This window comes from Rhineura floridana, chromosome 3 (genome assembly GCF_030035675.1).
Source record: "Rhineura floridana isolate rRhiFlo1 chromosome 3, rRhiFlo1.hap2, whole genome shotgun sequence".
Classification (NCBI taxonomy): Eukaryota; Metazoa; Chordata; class Lepidosauria; order Squamata; family Rhineuridae; genus Rhineura; species Rhineura floridana.
Genome location: NC_084482.1, coordinates 62,124,217 through 62,143,851, shown reverse-complemented (window position 1 = coordinate 62,143,851; position 19,635 = coordinate 62,124,217). Strand labels below are relative to the sequence as shown.

The 19,635-nt window shown below is 43.4% G+C and overlaps 1 protein-coding gene across 10 annotated transcripts in view; it reads left to right on the top strand.

Annotated features, from left to right (window-relative positions):
- RNF157 (ring finger protein 157) overlaps positions 1-19,635 on the top strand; it is a 132,646-nt gene that overhangs the window by 92,133 nt on the left and 20,878 nt on the right. For all 10 annotated transcript variants that reach the window (XM_061616285.1, XM_061616279.1, XM_061616276.1 and 7 more), the window contains 12 exons: positions 527-593; positions 3,287-3,330; positions 4,377-4,424; positions 5,043-5,114; positions 6,310-6,469; positions 7,630-7,742; positions 11,910-12,148; positions 12,408-12,516; positions 13,122-13,233; positions 13,984-14,168; positions 14,973-15,038; positions 18,409-18,457. In XM_061616285.1, the coding sequence (XP_061472269.1) occupies positions 527-593; positions 3,287-3,330; positions 4,377-4,424; positions 5,043-5,114; positions 6,310-6,469; positions 7,630-7,742; positions 11,910-12,148; positions 12,408-12,516; positions 13,122-13,233; positions 13,984-14,168; positions 14,973-15,038; positions 18,409-18,457 (1,264 nt within the window). The remainder of the gene's footprint in view (positions 1-526; positions 594-3,286; positions 3,331-4,376; positions 4,425-5,042; positions 5,115-6,309; positions 6,470-7,629; positions 7,743-11,909; positions 12,149-12,407; positions 12,517-13,121; positions 13,234-13,983; positions 14,169-14,972; positions 15,039-18,408; positions 18,458-19,635) is intronic.

Sequence of the window (19,635 nt, the reverse complement as noted above, 5' to 3'; positions counted from 1 at the left end):
GATGAAGTACTGAAGTAAGGAAGAGGAAGCAAGCCTTAAACATCAACATCTTGCTAGTACCTTAAAGAGATTGCCTGGGTCCTCCAAGAAAATTGTGGTAGACATTCATCACTGGTTTTTAAGTTGTTATTTCAATATTTAAAATGTCTCTCCTGCATTCTATGATTTCTGTCCTGCCTTCTTTTATACTGGCACATAAATGGTGCAAGAGAAACTCCCAAGTGCTTTTAATGTTCTGTGTGAAAATACACTTAATCTCTACCCATTCTTACTGGTTGCAAGAAACTGTTTGTTCTAAAACATGAAATTCTATTTTTCTCTGGATGGTTTTCCCTCTAAATGCCCAGTTCTGTGAGAATGCCTGCAGTTGCAGAATTGCACGTTCTTTGATCACTTCGGATATGTTTGCTTGGCACAGTTGGCTGCATCTTTCTAGTGATAATGTAATTCATTGTAGTAATTCTGCTGATCTAACTGTTCTTATTCTCTAATATTGCCTTGCTTTCCCCCCTTATTTTCTTTGCAGCTGGGCTTTGATCTGGACCGTGAAGTCTTTCCCATAGTGGTTCTTGCAGTGGTTGATGAGGGAGATGGTAAGGGAAGTTCTTAAGGTTTACATCCAGTTTGATACTGAAGTAACATGGATGCTGAAATGATTTTTGCCTTGCAAGCTGTCACTGTACTTCTTATAATGCGGCTTCTAATTAGATAGTCACATTCCAAGTGTATGTCTTATGCCTGGTTGAGTGACATTAACAAAACAAATACACACTGAAAGGACAAGGACGCGTAGCGCTGTGACCAATGACGCAGCTGGGTCAAAGCCAAAAGGAAGCCCAGAGGCTGATCCGCACTGATGCGAAAGGAGAGTCCGGAGTTGTACGACGCACACAATAGGAACATGGAATGTGAGAAGCATGAACCATAAGGAAGCCACAGACCTGAACTTACAAGATCTGAACAGGGTTGTTCATGACAGATGCTCTTGGAGGTCCCTGATTCATAGGGTCGCCATAAGTCGTAGCCGACTTGAAGGCACATAATGACAACAACAACACATTACTGGCTTAAAACACAGTGAGGTTGGGTTTTTTTTGCTGCATTTCAATTTGAATTTGCATGGCATTGTGCAAATCTCTACATTTTGATGTGTTGCAATGCCGCTCACTGTCTGTCCGCACCAGGGGGCAGAGAGGGGGCCAAGATGTCTTCCCTGATGTGAATTGCCTGGTTGGTTTCTTTGCCCCTCCACCCACCTTTTATTGGTGAAGCTTTCATCCCTTCAACTCTGCCCCCCTGGAAATAATATTTTTGCAGTGGTCATCTGCAGTCATCTGGAATTTACTCCCAAGTAAGAGAGGAAAAGTCTTAACAGTCAAAGGTCAAAGTCCTTTTTAACATTTCCAGCTCTTCCTTTGAGCATAAATACACACATACATACATATACAAACATGTATGTGTGTACACACACACACACACACATACATTTTTTTCTGGCGAGCAGCAGCTGGTACAATTGATGCGCTCTTGGGCAGAGAGGGACGGGGTGTAGTTGGCAAGGGCTGGAGGGAGGGAGGAGGGGGTTGCTTGTGCATTTGGGCTCCGTATTGTTCACACCATCTTGGTGCTGCTTGATTGTTTGCAGCACTCTCTGCTCCATTTACCCTCCAAGGCTCCTGCCTGGAGATAGTTTCCAGCTTTGCTTCTCCAGGTGTTGGTGTAATGTTCCTCCCCTGGCACCACCTGTCAGGCTCCCACCCGTGGCTACCAGCCGTCAGAATGTTAGTTTTTATTTTTTCTGTAGCTCACCCTAGCACATATCTCACAAGATCCCACTGCTAGGCAGCACCACCAGTCACTCCCTGTAAACAGTACTGCCAGAGACTTCGCCTTAGTCTCCCTATGGCTTGTTACTTTGTGTCTGGGTGCGCTCGCTGTCCACAACCCCCTTGTATCTTTGTCTACAAAGCGTACAATCCTGGGTTGCTCTGGATACTTGACGATGTTACAATATCTCCCTTCACCGCTGCCACCATTTATTTGATACAGTTTCCCTCCAGCCTTGGTAATTACTCTGCCCTCCCTTCTGGTCTGTGTATCCCCAGCCAAGGATCAGGCTTTTGGTAAACCAATAAAAGTATTTATTTGATAACACCAGGAAATAACAAGATTACTTTAGGAATGTTCAACAAGCGTATGGTTTCATATAGTGTCACTCTTTATGTTTCCAGTCATATATATTCTGCCTAAATACCAGCCAAATATAATCCAACCCACAACCAACTCCAATCCACACTCCACAACCAATCGCCAACAACTCCTCCCCAACACAGAACCCTGAACCAACTGTCATCCTCTCTTTTATGTCTTCAGCCACTCAAACGCTCAGCCAATCACCATACAGCATTCTCCAGCATTCTAACCCATGTGCTCCCCCCTCTAACTCAATCCACTTACCATATATACCTTAATAAACCTGCACTTACCATATTTAGTCATAAAAATACAGGGGCATCACAGTTGGCACTTTAAATAATCAAAGTGAGTGAGAACAGACAGATTCACCGCTTCTTGTTTGCAGAAGCTTTAATGGGCAGAGATTAGCATGGATCTCACCCCACTTCTAGTTATATGACTCCAAGTTATAAGTCCTTCGTGTATACTTGGAAGTAATGCCAGTTGAAACAAACAAGACTGCTATCCTAACCCATTTACCAGGGAGTAAGCCCCATTGAATTCAATATGACTTTCTCCTGAGTAGATACAGTAGATTGCAGCCTTAGTTCTGAATCAACAGGAAGGCAAAGGCAGTAGTTGGCAGGCAGTAGGATGCTTCTCCGGTCAGTCATGTAGGACCACCTTCAGCAGGACAGGCAAATGTTTCAATTGTACACATCTGGGATTCACTGCATATTGAGGAACCCTACAGTTCTCAAGTTAGAGTGAAGGTGCCTTGGGGGAACTGCATCAAAACAGTATTTCAGAAGAAACTACAGTATACCTGTGGGCATGGGTAACGTGTGTACAGGGATTCAAAAAGCAGAGGTGGGAGCACACTGGAGTCAGAGTAAATGGTCATGTGTGCACAGCCTAAGTTGGCCACTTGCAGAAAACTTATGCCAGAGATATGCAGAAACCTCAGTTGGCCATGCTGGCTGGAGATAATGGGAGTTGAAATCCCAACACCACCTGGAGGGCCACAGGTTAGCCATCCTATCCTATACCATCTGTATACAGGTTTCTGCATGTGTGTGAATCACTCTCATCCTTGCCTGTTGCCTTGCAGAGCATATGGGCCATTGCCATGTTCTACTGGCAACATTTGAGAAGGTAAGTTGTCTTCCTTTTGATCTCTTGTCCAAGTTTTTATGTACTATCCATGGGTCTGGGCTCCCAAATGTGGGTAAAGAGCTTGCTGTGAGAGCAATTCATGGAAACGGGGTTGGTAAGGTTGTTGAGTTACTTTGGGAATTGGCAGGCATGGCCCATGCCACCCAGAATGAATTTCCAAAGGGTGTACCCATCGCAAGAGCCTGCATCTTGGAAACTTGCTGTCAAGTTAGCAGCTCCATAGTTTTCTCCAGCCTCTGCTTACTAGGAAGAAAACTTCTGTACTATGAGGAATGTTTTGGGGAGCTGCCCAAACTTCCAGGTCATTTGAGCAATGACCAATAAGTGGCCATGTTCCCTGGACAGTGTTAACCTCTTTGGCAGAAGGAGTGAACGGGTGGCACCTCCCCCATAAAGCAGAGCATTGTGTGGAATTGAGGTTGTCTAGAGATGGCACTCATACTAGGCAGCTGAAGTTGCAGGCTCTGCACAATGTTAGAGGTGGCATATTTGAATACTTGTTTGACCCTCTGCTACACAATGATGCTGTTATCACTGTCCATTTGTACTGCGTCCAAACACCAAAGAAGAGGCCAATAACATTTAAAGGGGTATAATCAAAGATCATACTTCTTAGAACCTAGGCAGAAACAACCCAAACCCAAGAATGCCTTCAGTTAATTAAGTTTAACCTGTGTGTTCATGGTCTCGTATGCAGGGTGAGCACATGTCAAAATATTTGCATAACTACACAATTAAATGAATATCAGAGGCTGCTTTGAACTATAGTGATCTTTTGTGAGAGTGAGAATACTAAAGAAGAGAACTGGGAGAGTAAAAGGGACTGATTTTAAAAGGGGAGTGATTGTTAGAAGATTTCTGAAGCACAACATGAATAAGATACATTCATTTTGCATTCTGTTACAAGGCAAACATGTTCTTTTTAAAACAGATGCACTTCAGTGGGTGAATTCTGATTCATCACCAATACAGCATATTTCATAAAACCTAGTTCTGTCTGATCATCTGTGGTTTTTTTCTCTTAGCATGCTGATGGCAGCTTTTGTGTGAAGCCCCTCAAACAGAAGCAAGTGGTGAGTATATGCTTGGTGGTGGCTAATGCTGCTTTAGTTCAGGTATGTCCCAGCCTACTTTTCTCTGAGAGCTGTCTGGAATGGTGGTTGGAACCATTGAAGAGGCTCCCTGAGACACACATATATTGGGTGATATCCAGTGTTAGTCAAGGTCAGAGGAGACCTATTGAAATCGATATAAAGTCTAAATATCAGTGGGTTTATCTTAGTTGGATACCACCTATTTGTGGTGGGGTGGCGGAATATGATCATGAGTCAGAGGTTTTTGGACTAGGTGGATGACCCAATCTCTCAACAGTGTCTATTTCAGTGAGTGTTAAAATCAAGGGGATGGGGAAACCATGGATTAGAAAAAATGAGAGGACAGTTTGGTGTTGGAACCAGTGGAGGATCCCCCTAGCCTTAATATCACAGAGAGTGAGCTGGAGGCATGAAAATGGCTTCCCCACAATATGGGACAAAGTGTGTTCAGTGGAGTGAAGCAGACTAATATCTTTTGATTGGAGAAAGAATTTTGGTTTTCAGTGAGGCTGTCTGCAGCCAGTCCTTGTTCCTGAAGGTGCCCGTTTTCAGCTCCTTCTCCCATTACTTATGTGTTGATTTCCTGCACCCCCATAGGTAGATGGAGTGAGCTACCTACTTCAAGAGATCTATGGGATAGAAAACAAATACAACACACAGGATTCCAAGGTCAGTACTAAACTAAAGATGCAGGGCAATTTAAATACTGCATACACACATACATGTAAAACAGGCTCAACGAGGATTTGTTCTTGTTTTTAAAAGCAAGAATTAGCCTTTGAAAACTGCTGTAGTAGAAATTCTAAAATTTTACAGACAAGCTACTTATTGCTCATTTTTTTCTGTTTTCTTTCTCTCTTCTCCCCCAATATGTCTTTGTAAACCTACCAAGGCTGCAATCTAATACATGTCTACTCATAAGTAAGCTGCATTGGGTTCAATGGGACTTATTCCCGGGTAAGGGTGTTGTGATGTTCCTCTATTAGTGTATATATGGTAAGTGCTGTTTGTATGGGAGATACATGGTAACTGGAATGAAAGAGGAGGGGGAATGAATGGGCAGTAGAATGCTAGATGATTGGCTGAATGTTTAAAATGGCTGACAGTGTAAATGGAAGGATGACAGGTAAATCTGGGTGGGTGTGAGGTGGATGTTAGTGGGTTGTTTGGGTGGGTTTATGAGAGGAGAGTGTGGAGTTCGGATTAATACTAAGACCAGTACCTCAGGAATAGATGTAACCATATGCGTAAGTGCCTTTTAAAGTAATCTTGTTATCTTTGTTAGTTAATAAATACTTTTGGTTTACCAAAGGCCTGATCCTTGGCTGGGGTTTCACAGACCAGAAGGGAGGGTAAGATAAATACCAAGGCTGAACAGTGACAATTGGTGGCAGCGGGGAAGGGAAGAATAACACCACAAGTATTCAGAGCAAACCAGAAAAATATGTATCTGCATTGATACAAAGGGAGTGGGACAGCTTGAGCACGCAGTCACAGAGGTAACCTGATTGAGAGAGACTCAGGCAGAGTCTCTGGGGATACTGGTTATAGAACGTGACTGGTGGTGCTGCCTAGCAGGGGGATCTGGTGAGGTCTAGGCTAGAGCGGAGAGAGAAACCATAAAAAAAGGACGGTCTGGACTGGTGGAGTCCCTGGTGGTGCCTAGTGACAGGCAGTAGCCACGAGCAGGTAGTAACCTGACAGGGAGAGCCAGGGAAGGACCGCTACAGGTGTATTGGATTGCAGCCCAAAATAGCGCTCCCATTTGAATTTGTTCAAATTCATTATGGAAATACTTGAATGTTCACTCTCACCCACCCATTTTGACAAGTAAGTTTGTATTTTGCTTTGCTCTCCCATCCAGGTGGCAGAAGATGAAGTGAGTGACAATAGTGCAGAATGTGTGGTCTGCCTCTCTGATGTTCGGGACACCTTGATCTTACCTTGCCGCCACCTTTGCCTCTGCAACACCTGTGCTGATACCTTGCGTTACCAAGCCAACAACTGCCCCATCTGCAGGCTGCGTAAGTCCCTGAGCTCATTTATATCTTGATGTTGGTTCAAATTAGGTAGCTTCTCCTTCTCTGAAAAATCAGCAGCTTGTTGTGCTTGATTCTCTAACTTTGGGAAATGAACGTGCACCAAGCTTTTCATTTGTGACAAAATCTCGCTTTGACCCCATCAGAGCATAATGAACTGCTCCCAGCTCTCACTTAGTGTCTTATTTTTGTTTTTATTTTTTGGTGGTCATTAGGGATGGGATCCGCATTTCGGTGCTGGGTTGATTTTCACTCCATCAAACTTCCTTCTGGTACCACTTCGTCAGGGACCAATGTTTGCTATTTGCGATAAATACCTATTCAGTTTTTTCTGCAAAAATATCAGTATTAATATTGATATTTTAAAAATATTGTTTTTCATAAAAAAATTAAAAATTGATATTTTTCTCAAAATATCAATATTAATATTGATATTTTTCTCAAAATATCAATATTAATATTGATATTTTTGAGGCAATTTTTTAAAAATAATCTGCTTCAGCCATGGAAAACTGCTAGAAAAAAACCCAATCCACGAGGACAAAAAAGCACAAATCAGTAAGAAATCCAGTGTCATATTCGAATTTTGCAAAATTCAAGTACATCCCTTGATTGATTTTGATATTTTTGAGGCAATTTTTTAAAAATAATCTGCTTCAGCCATGGAAAACTGCTAGAAAAAAACCCAATCCACGAGGACAAAAAAGCACAAATCAGTAAGAAATCCAGTGTCATATTCGAATTTTGCAAAATTCAAGCACATCCCTAGTGATCATGTGCAATTATAGCATAAGATGTTTTCTCAAAACAAAACCCTTACAACAATCTGAGGGAGGTTCCAGATGGAGGCTTAATATTGTGAAGGGTCACTCAAATATGGCAAATGGGTTGTTGGCAACAGGGTGCTTTTTTGGTTGTTTTTGTTAACGTATCAGATTTTTCACAGAAAGTGTAAATCTGGGTTAAAGGGGGTTGGGGGTGTGGGATGGCATTCTGATGATAATCATGACCTGTAGGTGCTACAAAAAAAAAAGTGTGCATGAGGAGCACCCGTCTGAACAATAAACACTCTTAGTATTTGTGCCTTTCATTGGACCTTTTGGAAGGTGTTTTACTTTCCCCACCCCTCATCTCTTGACCTGCAGCATTTCGGGCTTTGCTACAGATCCGGGCCATGAGAAAAAAGCTTGGACCCCTTTCCCCAACCAGCTTCAACCCTATCATCGCCTCACAGACATCTGACTCGGAGGAGCACTCGGTTAGTATAGACATACTGATGGTCCAAATGCTGACACTGTCACTGTCTTTGCTGATCAGAACTTTTGGACTGTGAAATCGTTTTTTGCAGAAGAGATGGGCGGAGAGAAGGTTTCTTTTTAGAATCTGGGTTTAAAAACCTTCCATGTAGTATTGAATGCACAGAAACTGTAACGGTCTGGTGGTGTAACCAGTGGCTGCTGGGGACCCAGAGAGAGAGGTTTTATTGACAGTAATATGTCAGCCAGGTTGCGGGGCCAGGAAGTCCAGAGTTGTCAAAGCACACTGGAAAATTCTTAAGATAATTTGGGGGCGCATTCATATTTTTTGCAGTAAGGATGTTTATTGTATATATACTGGTGTTTATAAATATGAGGAGGCGTGTTGCAGGGAGCACTGATTAGCCATCTTCCCCCCTGCATGTTCACTGCTTGCTTAGAAATACAATCTCAGCATGGAAAGAAGTGATGCGTGCATTTCGCTGCAGAAAGAAAAAACAAATTACATAAAAATACCATCTTACATTCTTATAATACAAAATTGTATTCAGGTGAAGGAGACTATGTAAATGTAATATTCAAAACTAGAATTTCTTTCAGAATTATTGGCAAAAACAGGCATACTTATCAGGGCCGGCCCCAGACATGCTGGGGCCCTTGGGCACAAGCCTGCTCCAGGCCCTGGCGCTCCCCTTCTGTGATTTGTGGCAGGATCGCTGCTGCAGGTTGCACGCCCCGCCATTCCTTGCTTAACCTACCTTTCTTAGTTGTTCTGCGGTTGCACACACACCGCTGCCCTTAACAAAGATGGCGCCCAAGGTTTCCCTAAGGGGCTGAAGCCTCTGCCGCCATCTTGGTTCACGACGGCCGTGCGCGCGCACAGCATGCATGCGTACCATCAGCCAAGATGGCGGCAGAGGCTTCAGCCCCTTAGAGAAACCTCAGCCACCATCTTTATTAAGGGCAGCACTGCATGCGCAACAGCAGAACAAGGTAGGTTAAGCAAGGGAATGGCAGAGCTCCAAAGCTCTCACTTTGCAATCCGCGGCAGCAATCCTGCCGCAAATCGTGGAAGGGGAGGAAAGGGGCTCCTCAGGGGGCCCTGTAGCCCCAGGGGCCCACAGGCCAGTGCCCCACCTGGCCGTCATTTAGAACCGGCCCTGAATCTACAAATATGACATATGTTTTGTTCTAACTCAATTTGCTTGATAACAATTTACCATAACATTGTACTTTATAATATGTACACATGTATATATTCTTAATTTTTAAATATAAAATAACATATACACAGAGGTTTGAAGTGAGAAAGAAGTAAAAAGCAGCCAACCATCTTTTCTCTAGATGATTTGGGCGTCATGGCTTTAAACCAGAAGCCATGGCTTGAGGACAGAGGAGCTAGAGGTCTGGAAGTCTTCTTGGCAGTGGAGGCCCTTAATACTCTAGCTTGTGCTCTACAGAGATCTACTCTGTGCAAGCAACACGCACATAGACTGGATTGTTTGTCTTTTGCAATTCTGCATGTCCAGAATTTAGTGCAAATCTGTTATCAGTCTGAGGAGAACTGTGGTTCATTCTAGGGCATGATTCTAGAGCAGATTAAGAGGTTTGGGGCCTTCAGACAGCACATGGAAGGTAGCATCGTCAATTGCTTCTCCTTATTTATTGATTTATTTTTAAACAGCTATATGGTTATAAAAGCAGATATTGGGTAGAAAAGCACAACCATAGTTTTCTGCCTTAATAAGTTCGTTTGGACTGCACATGGACCTCCACTCCCCCAGTGGAGAAATAATTTCTCACATGTCCAATCTGAAGAGATCTGAGCCCAGAACAAATTTACCACCTCACTTGCAGTATTGATGAGCTAGGCCTGATTTTTCAAGTTTAGAACACAAGAGTGTGCGCTATACCCTCTTAACTATGGAGACCTGTTTGAATAATTGCAGATTGTGTCTTGGATTATTGTTGTGTGTTCTGTCTGTCTCTGTGTGTGGCTTCTGTGCCCTGCATGGCTCCAGCACCCAATGGTGTTCCTTTACCCCTTTTACAGCCATACAACCACAACGTCGTCTTCTAGCTAAAAGATTCCAAGCTAAGAAATCCAAATTATCTGGTGGAGAATAAAGCATGGAGATTTAAGCAACTTCATGTGAAATAGGAAACTCTTCCATCGGTGATCTCAGTCTCTTCTTTTGGCTGTGTACACATTACTGTTTGCTCTGGTTTTTGAATTGGTGTACATACAACATTATAGCAAGCTATCCTGTAGTTTCTTGTAAAATACTGCTGTTTGTTGAGCTTTTCCCCAAACTAGCTTCAATCCAACTTGAAAACTGTAGCATTATTCAATTCACAGTATTTGGCAGGTGTGTACATGTGAGACACCTACCTTTTCTGCAGGGGAGTGGTCCTACGTGTCTGACATCAGCGGGGGTGGGGTGTATCTCAGAGGAGCATCCTCGTTTGTCTTTCTACCCTCATTGCTTGCACCCCTGCTAAGGGAGAGGGAGCCAGTAGGGTTGCTGTGCTTGCTCGCAGTGCAGCCCCATTGACCCCCGCTGTGAGCCAGTCCAGGCCTGTGCTGGCTTTCCAGTTGTTACTGGCATGACACTGTTGCACTTGGCGAAAAACCCCAAATAAAATAAAATGAGGAAGAGGATTTGCCAGAGGAAGGAGACTTGAATGGGGTTTGATTGCTAAGTGCAGTATAGACAACAGTGAGTTTTTCAGCACCTTAGAAGACTAGCAGGGTGATTCCAACCATGCCTACTCAGACATGAGTCCTGCTGAGTTCAATTGGCCTTACTCCCAGGTAAATGGGGTTAGGATTGCCACATTAAGCTGTAATCCTACCCTCCTAACTTGAGAGTTAGAGCTGTTGAACTCAATGAGACTTACTTTTGAGTAGTTATGCACAGGGCTGCGTTGATAGGTTGTGATATCCTACCCTTCCTCACAGAAGGAGCCCAGGACGGCAAAGGACAAAACTCTAAACATATCTTTAAAACACCTTAAAAACATCTTTTTTAAAAAGAAATGTTTTATAACATCTTAAAAAACAATTCCAACACAGGCGCAGACTGAGATAAATTTGGCTGAAAGAGGAAGGTTCTCAGTAGATGTCAGAAAGATAACAGAGATGGTGCCTGTCTGACGTTTAAGAGGAGTGAATTCCAAAGGGTATGTGCCACCACACTAAAGGTCTGCTTCCTGTATTGTGCTGAATGGACCTCCTGATAAGATGATATCTGCAGGAGGCCCTCACCTGTAGAGCACAGTAATTGATTGGGTATAGAAGGGGTAAGATGACCTTTCAGGTATCCTGATCCCAAGCTGTATAGGGCTTTGGACACCAGAATCAGTACCTTGAACTTGGCCTGGTAGCTAGTGGACAGCCAGTGCACTTCTTTCAGCAGCGAAATAACATGTTGGTGATATCCTGCCCCAGTGAGCAGGCGTACCACCACATTTTGAACCAGCTGCAGCTTCTGGACCAACCTCAAGGACAACCCCACACAGAGCGCATTACAGTAATCCAGCCTGGAGGTTATTAGTGCAGACTATCCTGGTTCAGAAACGGCTGCAGCTGTCTTACCAGCTGAAACTGGTAAAAGGCACTCCTAGCCACTGAGGTCACCTGGGCCTCTAGTGACAAAGATGGATCCAGGAGCACCCCCAGACTACGAGCCTGCTCTTTCAGGAGGAGTACGATCCTATCCAAAGCAGGCAATTGACCAATTATCTGGACTATGCTTTTACACTTATTTGGAAGTAAGATGACATCCCTGCAAATATGATTTCTAGGGGGTGGGGTTAGAGGGATGAAAGCTTCACAAGTAGGAGTTGGTGGGTAGAGGAGCAGGGAAACCAACCAGGCAATGTGTATCAGGCAAAGACAACTCTGCCCTCTCTCTGTCCACTGGTGTGACATGGAAACACATCAGAGTGTAGTGATGTGTACAATGATGTGCAAACATGAATTGAAATGCAGGGGAGGAAACAACCTTGCTGTGTTTTAAGCCAGTAATGTGTACCCAGCCTTGGTGTATGAGTCAGATTCCTTTGGAGGGGGGTGGAGCTTTCTCTTGTGTCTTGAGCTCCCTTGTAAAAGCTGTGTTTGATACAGAGGAAAGTGTTGTTCTCACACCCATCTCCGGTTCCTCTAGTCTTCAGAGAACATCCCTCCGGGCTATGAGGTGGTCTCCCTTCTGGAAGCCCTTAATGGGCCTCTCACTCCATCCCCAGCAGCTCTTCCACTCCACGTACTTGGGGACAGCCACGTGTCGGGCATGCTGCCCTCATATGGCAGTGATGGCCGTCTGCCTCCCATCCGGACACTGTCTCCCCTTGACCACTTGTCGGATTGTGGAAGCCAAGGACTCAAGTTGAAGAAGAGCCTATCCAAGTAAGTGGCCTGCTCAGGTTTCCCTCCTGCACTGCAGTGGCTGTTTTCCAAACTGCAAGGCTAAGCTACAAATGGCTGGTGTCCTTGTCTACTGTCTCTTGATGTAACTGCCTTTCAGATGTACCTAGCTACTTGTGAATGGGCACTTCTGTCTTCTGTCACAGCTTGTAGCTCTTTAGAGCTTTCCTTCTCCCCCCCCCAAAAAAAATTGGTTTCTAGTAAAGAGAAGTCACTATTTAGGTGGTTTGTTTTCCATCAGGTCAATATCCCAGAATTCCTCAGTACTACATGAAGAGGAGGATGAGAAGACCTGCAGTGAATCTGAAATCAGGATTTCCAGGAGAAAGTCTCCTCGTCCTCATGAGGAGGTGATTGTTTGTTTGAAACAATTTGGGTTCATATTCAAATGCCACCTCTGCTTCTGTTTGGCTTCTTTTCCCCATTCCTCCTGCAGACTAGTTGTGCAGAACGCATGCTGGGGAGGGGAGGGTTGTATAGTTTCCCCACCAGCGATCATAGGACATTAAACCCAATATTTTTGGTACTCATGGTAAGCAGGAAGTTCTCCTGAATCTGGTTTAGGAAAGAATTTCAGGGGCTCTTTGTTTGTTTATATATTATGTTTATATCCTCCCAGTAGGAGCCCATCTTAGAGGAAGCAAGCTTTGCTAACTTTTGGAATTCTTATTCAGCTCAGATTAAAATCCAGAGCAAGGGAAGAATAATGGACTATGCGGTGTAAAGGAGCTAGGTCACTATCAGTTTTTCTGGCCTTGGAAAAATTATCCAAGAGCTTTCTCTCTCTCTCTCTCTCTTTTTTTTTTTTTTCAGAAGGTCTCAGATCTTTTCTGGGTCAATCTGAAGCAGGCTTGGGAGAGCTCATGCATCTGTATGAGCACACAACCTAACAGCAATATTTCTGTCTGGAAATGACAACATTTCCCTCTTAACATCTGGTGGTGGTTGTTTTCAGGAATGTGGTGTGACTCCAGAGAGTGAAAACCTTACCTTATCCTCCTCGGGAGCAATAGACCAGTCTTCGTGTACAGGCACACCTCTCTCTTCTACAATCTCTTCTCCAGAAGGTACAATAGGGAAGCTCACTTGGTTTGATTCTTCGGGCACATCACCAAAAGACCCCTTGCCAAGCATATTTATGGTTTTCCTCAACCCCCCTCTTCTTTGTCCTGCTCCACTTCTGTACTTCTAGGCTGAACACAGATGCACAGTGGTGATTGCAAGGTGTCAGATGCGCATTATTGGCTCAAAAATGGTTTTGTAGATGTGCCACATTTCATCTCCTTATTTTTTCTAGATATTATGTTAATTAACTAATGGTGAACCATGCTATAAGTTTGGAAAGTAGCACAAATAGATAAATGAGTAGCTTTAAAATAGATTTGAGCTGGAAGGGACTGCTTGTGAACTAGCCAAAGATGTGACCAGGAGCTGAATGCAATATTAAAACAGCAGTGAGAAAAAGCTGTGTGACATCATGACTGAGTCCAGAGCACAACAGAATGAGAAATTTCCTTGTTCAGGACAGAGGCTTGAGTTGGATCTTGAAAGCTCTTAAAAGGCTTGCTTATTTTATTTGTTAAACTTGTATCCCAACCCCCTTTCCACAAAATGGTGCTCAGTGCAGCTGACAGTAACATGCAAGGAATAATTATATATTCTTGTGTGTCCCTTTATTTTTTTATGTTGATTGTTTACATTGTAGTTTCATTAAGGAAAAAAGGGGAGAGAAAAGAGAACCTTCTTTCTTCCTGTGTGTCCCTTTATAACCAGTCTCCCTGGCTGTGTCTTGCCTTCACCCTCCTCTCTTTCCTTAGATCCTGCTAGCAGCAGCCTAGCACAGTCGGTCATGTCCATGGCCTCCTCTCAAAGCCAGCACTCTGAGATCAGCACTGACACCATGTCTTCCATGTCAGGCTCCTATGTAGCTCCTGGCACTGAGGAAGAGGGGGACATGGTCCCATCGCCTGCTGTTGCCAGTGCAGTACCTTCAGAAGGAGATGTAAGTATAGCAAGCCTGTAAGCTGATCAAAGTGTAAGTGTCAGAGACAGATCTGGGAGTGAGGGTTCATGCCTTTGATGAAAGCCACCGTTACCTAAAGCAGAGATGGGAAACCCGTGGCCTTCCAGCTGTTGTTGGACTTCAACTCCCATCAGTCACAGCCAGCATGGAAAGTAGCCAGGGACATTGGAGGTTGTAATCCAACAACATCTCAGGGGCCACATGTTTCCCCACCCCTGTGCTAAGGAATGTGTTCACAATGGAGCAGTCAAAGCACTTCATGTGCAACTTCTTAAAAATTCATATACAGATTTTTTAAAAGTAAAAGATTTTAAAAGAGTTTTTTAAGAAACATTTTTAAAGATGTTTTGTTTTACTGTGTTTTGAAGTTTGTTTTCATGATGTTTTAAAGTTTTTAGTGCTTTTGTTTGCTGCCCTGGGCTTCTGCTGGGAGGAAGGGCAAGATATAAATCACATAATAACTAAATAATTAAAGAAAAGTAATTCAAGCCATTTTGGCACTTGGGTAGAACCCACTGACTATATGACACATCTGACATCCAAGATAGCTGCAAATATATCACCATGTTGGATGTGGCTAAGTGGACGTTGCCTAGGAGTGACAGAAATTGACAAATATGATGTCCAGGCAGACTTGCCATCTATGTCTTGTTGGAAGACTCATTAAGAGGAATGGTAAAAAGCCAGCAAAAGATCCAAACATTCAGAGTGTGCTTTAACCTGCCCGTACTGGAAATGCATCAGTAAGTCCAAATTTTACCCTTTTTCTTTCTCTTATCTTAGTCAACCCCTGTTGAATCACCAGATGCAAACTTTGTCAGTATCTCAGCAGAGGAGCGAGATGCAGAGGTAAAGTTTCATCTTTCAAAGCCAATTTAAATATATGGGGATTGAAGGGAAGAGATGAATGGATGGAGAAGTCAATGGCTATTGCTTTCTTGTGCAAAATTTTGTTTTGGGGACCTGAATGCTGAAGCATCAATTTAAAAAAAGGTAGATGGGAGCCAATAGTTAAAGTCAAATGCTGTGGGTTGTATTCAACTAAGACCTACTCAGAGTAGATTGGTTGAAATTAATGAACCTGTTAGTCATGTCTACTAGGGAAAAAGTGATATATAAATGCCATAAATAAAAAAATTAACTTCAATGGATCTCCTCTGAGTAGGACTAGCATTAAATATCACCCTATAGTTAGAAAATACTGTAAGCTGGGTAGTTGACAAGAAAGAGTTGATGCAGGAGCTGAGAATTACTCAAGGATACAATTTGTAGCTCAGTACAATGTGATCAGGAAATATTCTGGTCCAATGAGGGAGCCAGTGGAACATGATTATCCTTGGATATAAACTATATTGGAAGGATAGGCAAGGACATATTGGAGGTGGCGTCGCTCTATGTGTGAAAGTGTCCTGCCCAGAGTGCGATTCATGAGACGGAGACGAGGATGAAATTAATACTTGTTTTATTAAGAGTACTTGAGACATCAAAGGCAGCGCGCTTCATAGACCTTGCTACACTAACTCACTACTGTTCCTAACTAAGCTACCTAAGCATACTCTGCAACATGTGGAGAAAGTTGACTCGGCACCCAGATCAGGGGGGCGCTGGCTGAAGTAGGGAAGGTCTTTGCCCGTAATATCTGACTCCGTCGAGGAGCATCCCTCTGGACGAGGCACTTCTCGCAACGTCTCGCACAGGGCGAAAGGGAGTGCATCTCTGTTGGCTCATCTGACAATACAGTCTCGATAGGTGCAGGCTTGGCTTCAGGAGGCAGGGATGCACTTGAAGTTTCAAGAGGGGAGCTCAGGGGGGTTTGAGTTGGTGCGTGCACCAGGACATCCTCCAACAGCTCTGTTGAGGCGGCTGGAGGTGGCACGAAGTCTTCTTTGGCGGGTGAACTGTCCGTGGGAGCTGGCACAGAGTCAACCACACTCCCTCCCCCATGATCCTCGAAAGTGTCTACACCCTCTGATTCTTCCCCTTGCTCTAACTGAGGGATCTGCAACTCATCCAGCCCCCTTCCTTGGTTCCCTTGAGGGAGCTGGGGCTCGACAGAAAGAGGGCATTGAATCCAGCAAGCTAGAAACCCCAAAGGAGGTAGACTCCTCCACAGAATCGTTGTGGGTAGTGGTACTGGGCCCCAAGAGTAATTTAGTACTGGGGATATTCTATGCTTAGGGAGATCTTCAGATGAAAAATGAAATTGAGGAAGCAGCCAAACTGGGAAATGTTGTAGTAATGGAAGACTTCAACTACCTTGACGTAGACTGGCCTCATATGTGTTCCAGTCATGACAAAGAGGTAAAATTTCTAGATACCCTAAATGACTGTGCCCTTGAAAAGTTGGCTCATGGAACTGACCTGAGGGGCAGCGACCCTGGACTTAATCTTAAGTGGCACCCAGGACCTGGTGCAAGTTGTAAGCGTTGTCAAACCGATTGGGAGCAGTGACCATAGTGCTATTAAACATATATGTAAATGACCAATTGCCAAGGAAATCCAACACTGTCACATTGGACTTGAAAAGAGGAAACTTCCCCCAAATGATGGAATTGGTAAAAAGAAAGTTGAAAGGCAAAGTCCAGAGGGTCAAATCACTCCAAAATCCACAGATCAGGAAAGGTACTTCCAGGGCCAAGAGGATGCCAATGTGGTTAACGAGCAGAGTCAAAGAAGCTCTTCGAGGCAAGAAGACGTCCTTCAAAAATGGAAGTCTTGTTTGAATAAGGAGAATAAAAAGGAACACAAACTCTGGCAAAAGAAATGCAAGAAGACAATAAGGGATGCTAAAAAAGAATCTGAGGAGCACATTTCTAAAAACATAAAAACAAACTTTTTTTAATATAGTCAAGGGAGGAGACCATCTAGGAAGGCCGTTGAACCTTTGAATGATAAGGGAGTCAAAGGTGTACTAAAGCAGGATAAGGAGATTGCAGATAAGCTAAATTATTTATTTGCATCTGTCTTCACCGTGGAGAATGTAGGGCAGATTCTTGCGGGTGAACTAACTTTTGGAGGAAGGGAGTCTGAGGAACTGAGGCAAACAGTGGTGACAAGAGACGAAGTTCTAGACTTAATCAACAAAATAAAAGCTAACAAATGGCCAGGATCTGGAGTTAGGGGTGAACATTGATGTGGCCAAGTTTGCTGATGATCATAACTTGTTCAGGGTCGTTAAAACAAAAAGGGATTGTGAAGAGCTTCAAAAGGATCTCCCCAAACTGAGTGAATGGGTGGTAAAATGGCATATGCAATTCAATGTAAAAGAGTGTATATTGGAGCAAAAATATTAATTTCACATATATGTTCATGCGGTCTGAACTGTCAGTGACTGACCAGAAATGAGACCTTGGGGTTGTAGTGGATAGCTCAATGAAGATGTCAACCCAATGTGCAGCAGCTGTGAAAAAGGCATATTCCATGCCAGGAATCATTCAAATACAACTGCCAATATTATAATGCATTATACACATCTGTGGTGCAGCCGCATTTGGAATACTGTGTACAGTTCTGGTCACCTCACCTCAAAAAAGATATTGTAGAGCTGGAAAAGATTCAGAAAAGGGCAACCAAAATTATAAAGGGGATGGAGCAACTCCCCTATGAGGGAGTGTTTTGTGGTTTTTAGTTTAGAGGAAAAGCGAGTAAGAGGTGACTTGATAGAAGTGTATAAAATTATGCATGGCATGGAGAAAATGGATAGAGAAAAGTTTTTCTCTCATAACGCTAGAAGGGACATTCAATGAAGCTGAATATTGAAAGATTCAGGACAGACAAAAGAAAGTATTTTTCCACACAGTACATAGTTAAACTATGGAATTTGCTCCCACAAGAGGCAGTGATGGCCATCAACTTGGATGGCTTTCAAAGAAGATTAGACAAACGCATGGAAGATGAAGCTATCAGTGTCTACCAGCCATGATGGCTATGCTCTGCCTCTGTAGGCGGAGGTGGTAGGCTTCCAAATACCAGTTGCCGGAAACCGCAGGAGAGGAGTATGCTCTTTGCACTGAGGTCCTGCTTGCGAGCTTCCCATGGGCACCTGGTTGGCCACTGTGAGAACAGGATACTGGACTAGATGGGCCACTGGCCTGATCCAGCAGGCTCTTCTTATGCTAGCCTGGCTAATCTGGATCTTTGTGGATAGAGTTGTTTGCTGAGCATATGCTCTAGGTTTTTAATATTTTTAATATTCACACCTTGATATCTTTTATTGCAGGGGAATGACGTCATGGAGGAAGAGGCTGGCTCCCCCATGCAAGAAGATGGTAACAGAGAACGGACCATTACTCCGTGTTCCATGTTTTACTATGCTTCATCACATCCAGCTGGCAGTGTTCTCAAGGGAGCATAGGGAAGGACAAGGCTGGGGGTGGAGGGCTTCTGGACAAGCTCAGCCTTGCTTATAGAATGTGCATGTAGTAGGAGATGGATGGTCTGTTCTTCTATATATGAGCTAATAAAAGATATAGAGGTGTTGGGGGAATAGTGGTACACAGCTATATGATGGCTTTTTTGTTCATTCTGGGTATGTGTGTTTTCAGTAAAACATCAGTCCTTCCTTCAAAGATATGAGTGTATAGAGTTTGACATCTGGGTACCCTCACCCTCCCTTTCTTCTCTTACCCTGTTTTATTCCAAGAATAGAATTGGTTGGGTAAGGCTCCAAAGGTTGAGAATATGAACACTCTGAAGTCTATTAAGGACACCTAAGACTTTGCAGTGGACTACAGTCTTCTGCAAGATGGCATTTCACTTTATGTTTAATCCATGCCTGTGCTGTCCTGGGTTTTTGGTGATTATGTCAAGTTCTGCAGATACTTGGACAAGGAGATAAGTGCCTCCAATAATAGGCTAGTGCCTTTGACTCAGCATTGGGGGGGGTTGGTTCCACAAGTTTACATTGGTACTTTCAGACATTCCAAAGAAAAGCTCTTACTATGGTGGAAAGAGAAGCCAGGTAAATGGGTTTCTTCTTCTTCATTGGTGTGTGTGTGATTAGAAAGTAAGTATAATTCTCCACTGCATTTGTTGTTATGTGCCTTCAAGTCAATTACGACTTATGGCGACCCTATGAATCAGGAACCTCCAGTAGAATTTGTTATAAACCACCTTGTTCAGATCTTGTAAGTTCAGCTCTGTGGCTTCCTTTATGGAATCAATCCATCTCTTCTTTGGTCTTCCTCTTTTTCTACTCATTTTTGTTTTTGCCAGCATTATTGTCTTTTCTAGTGAATCATGTCTTCTCATTATATGTCCAAAGTATGATAACCTCAGTTTCATCATTTTAGCTTCTAATGATAGTTCTGGTTTAATTTGTTCTAACACCCAATTACTTGCCTTTTTGCAGTCCATGGTATATGCAAAGCGCTCCTCCAACACCACATTTCATGAGAGTTGATTTTTCTCTTATCCACTTTTTTCATTGTCCAACTTTCACATCCAT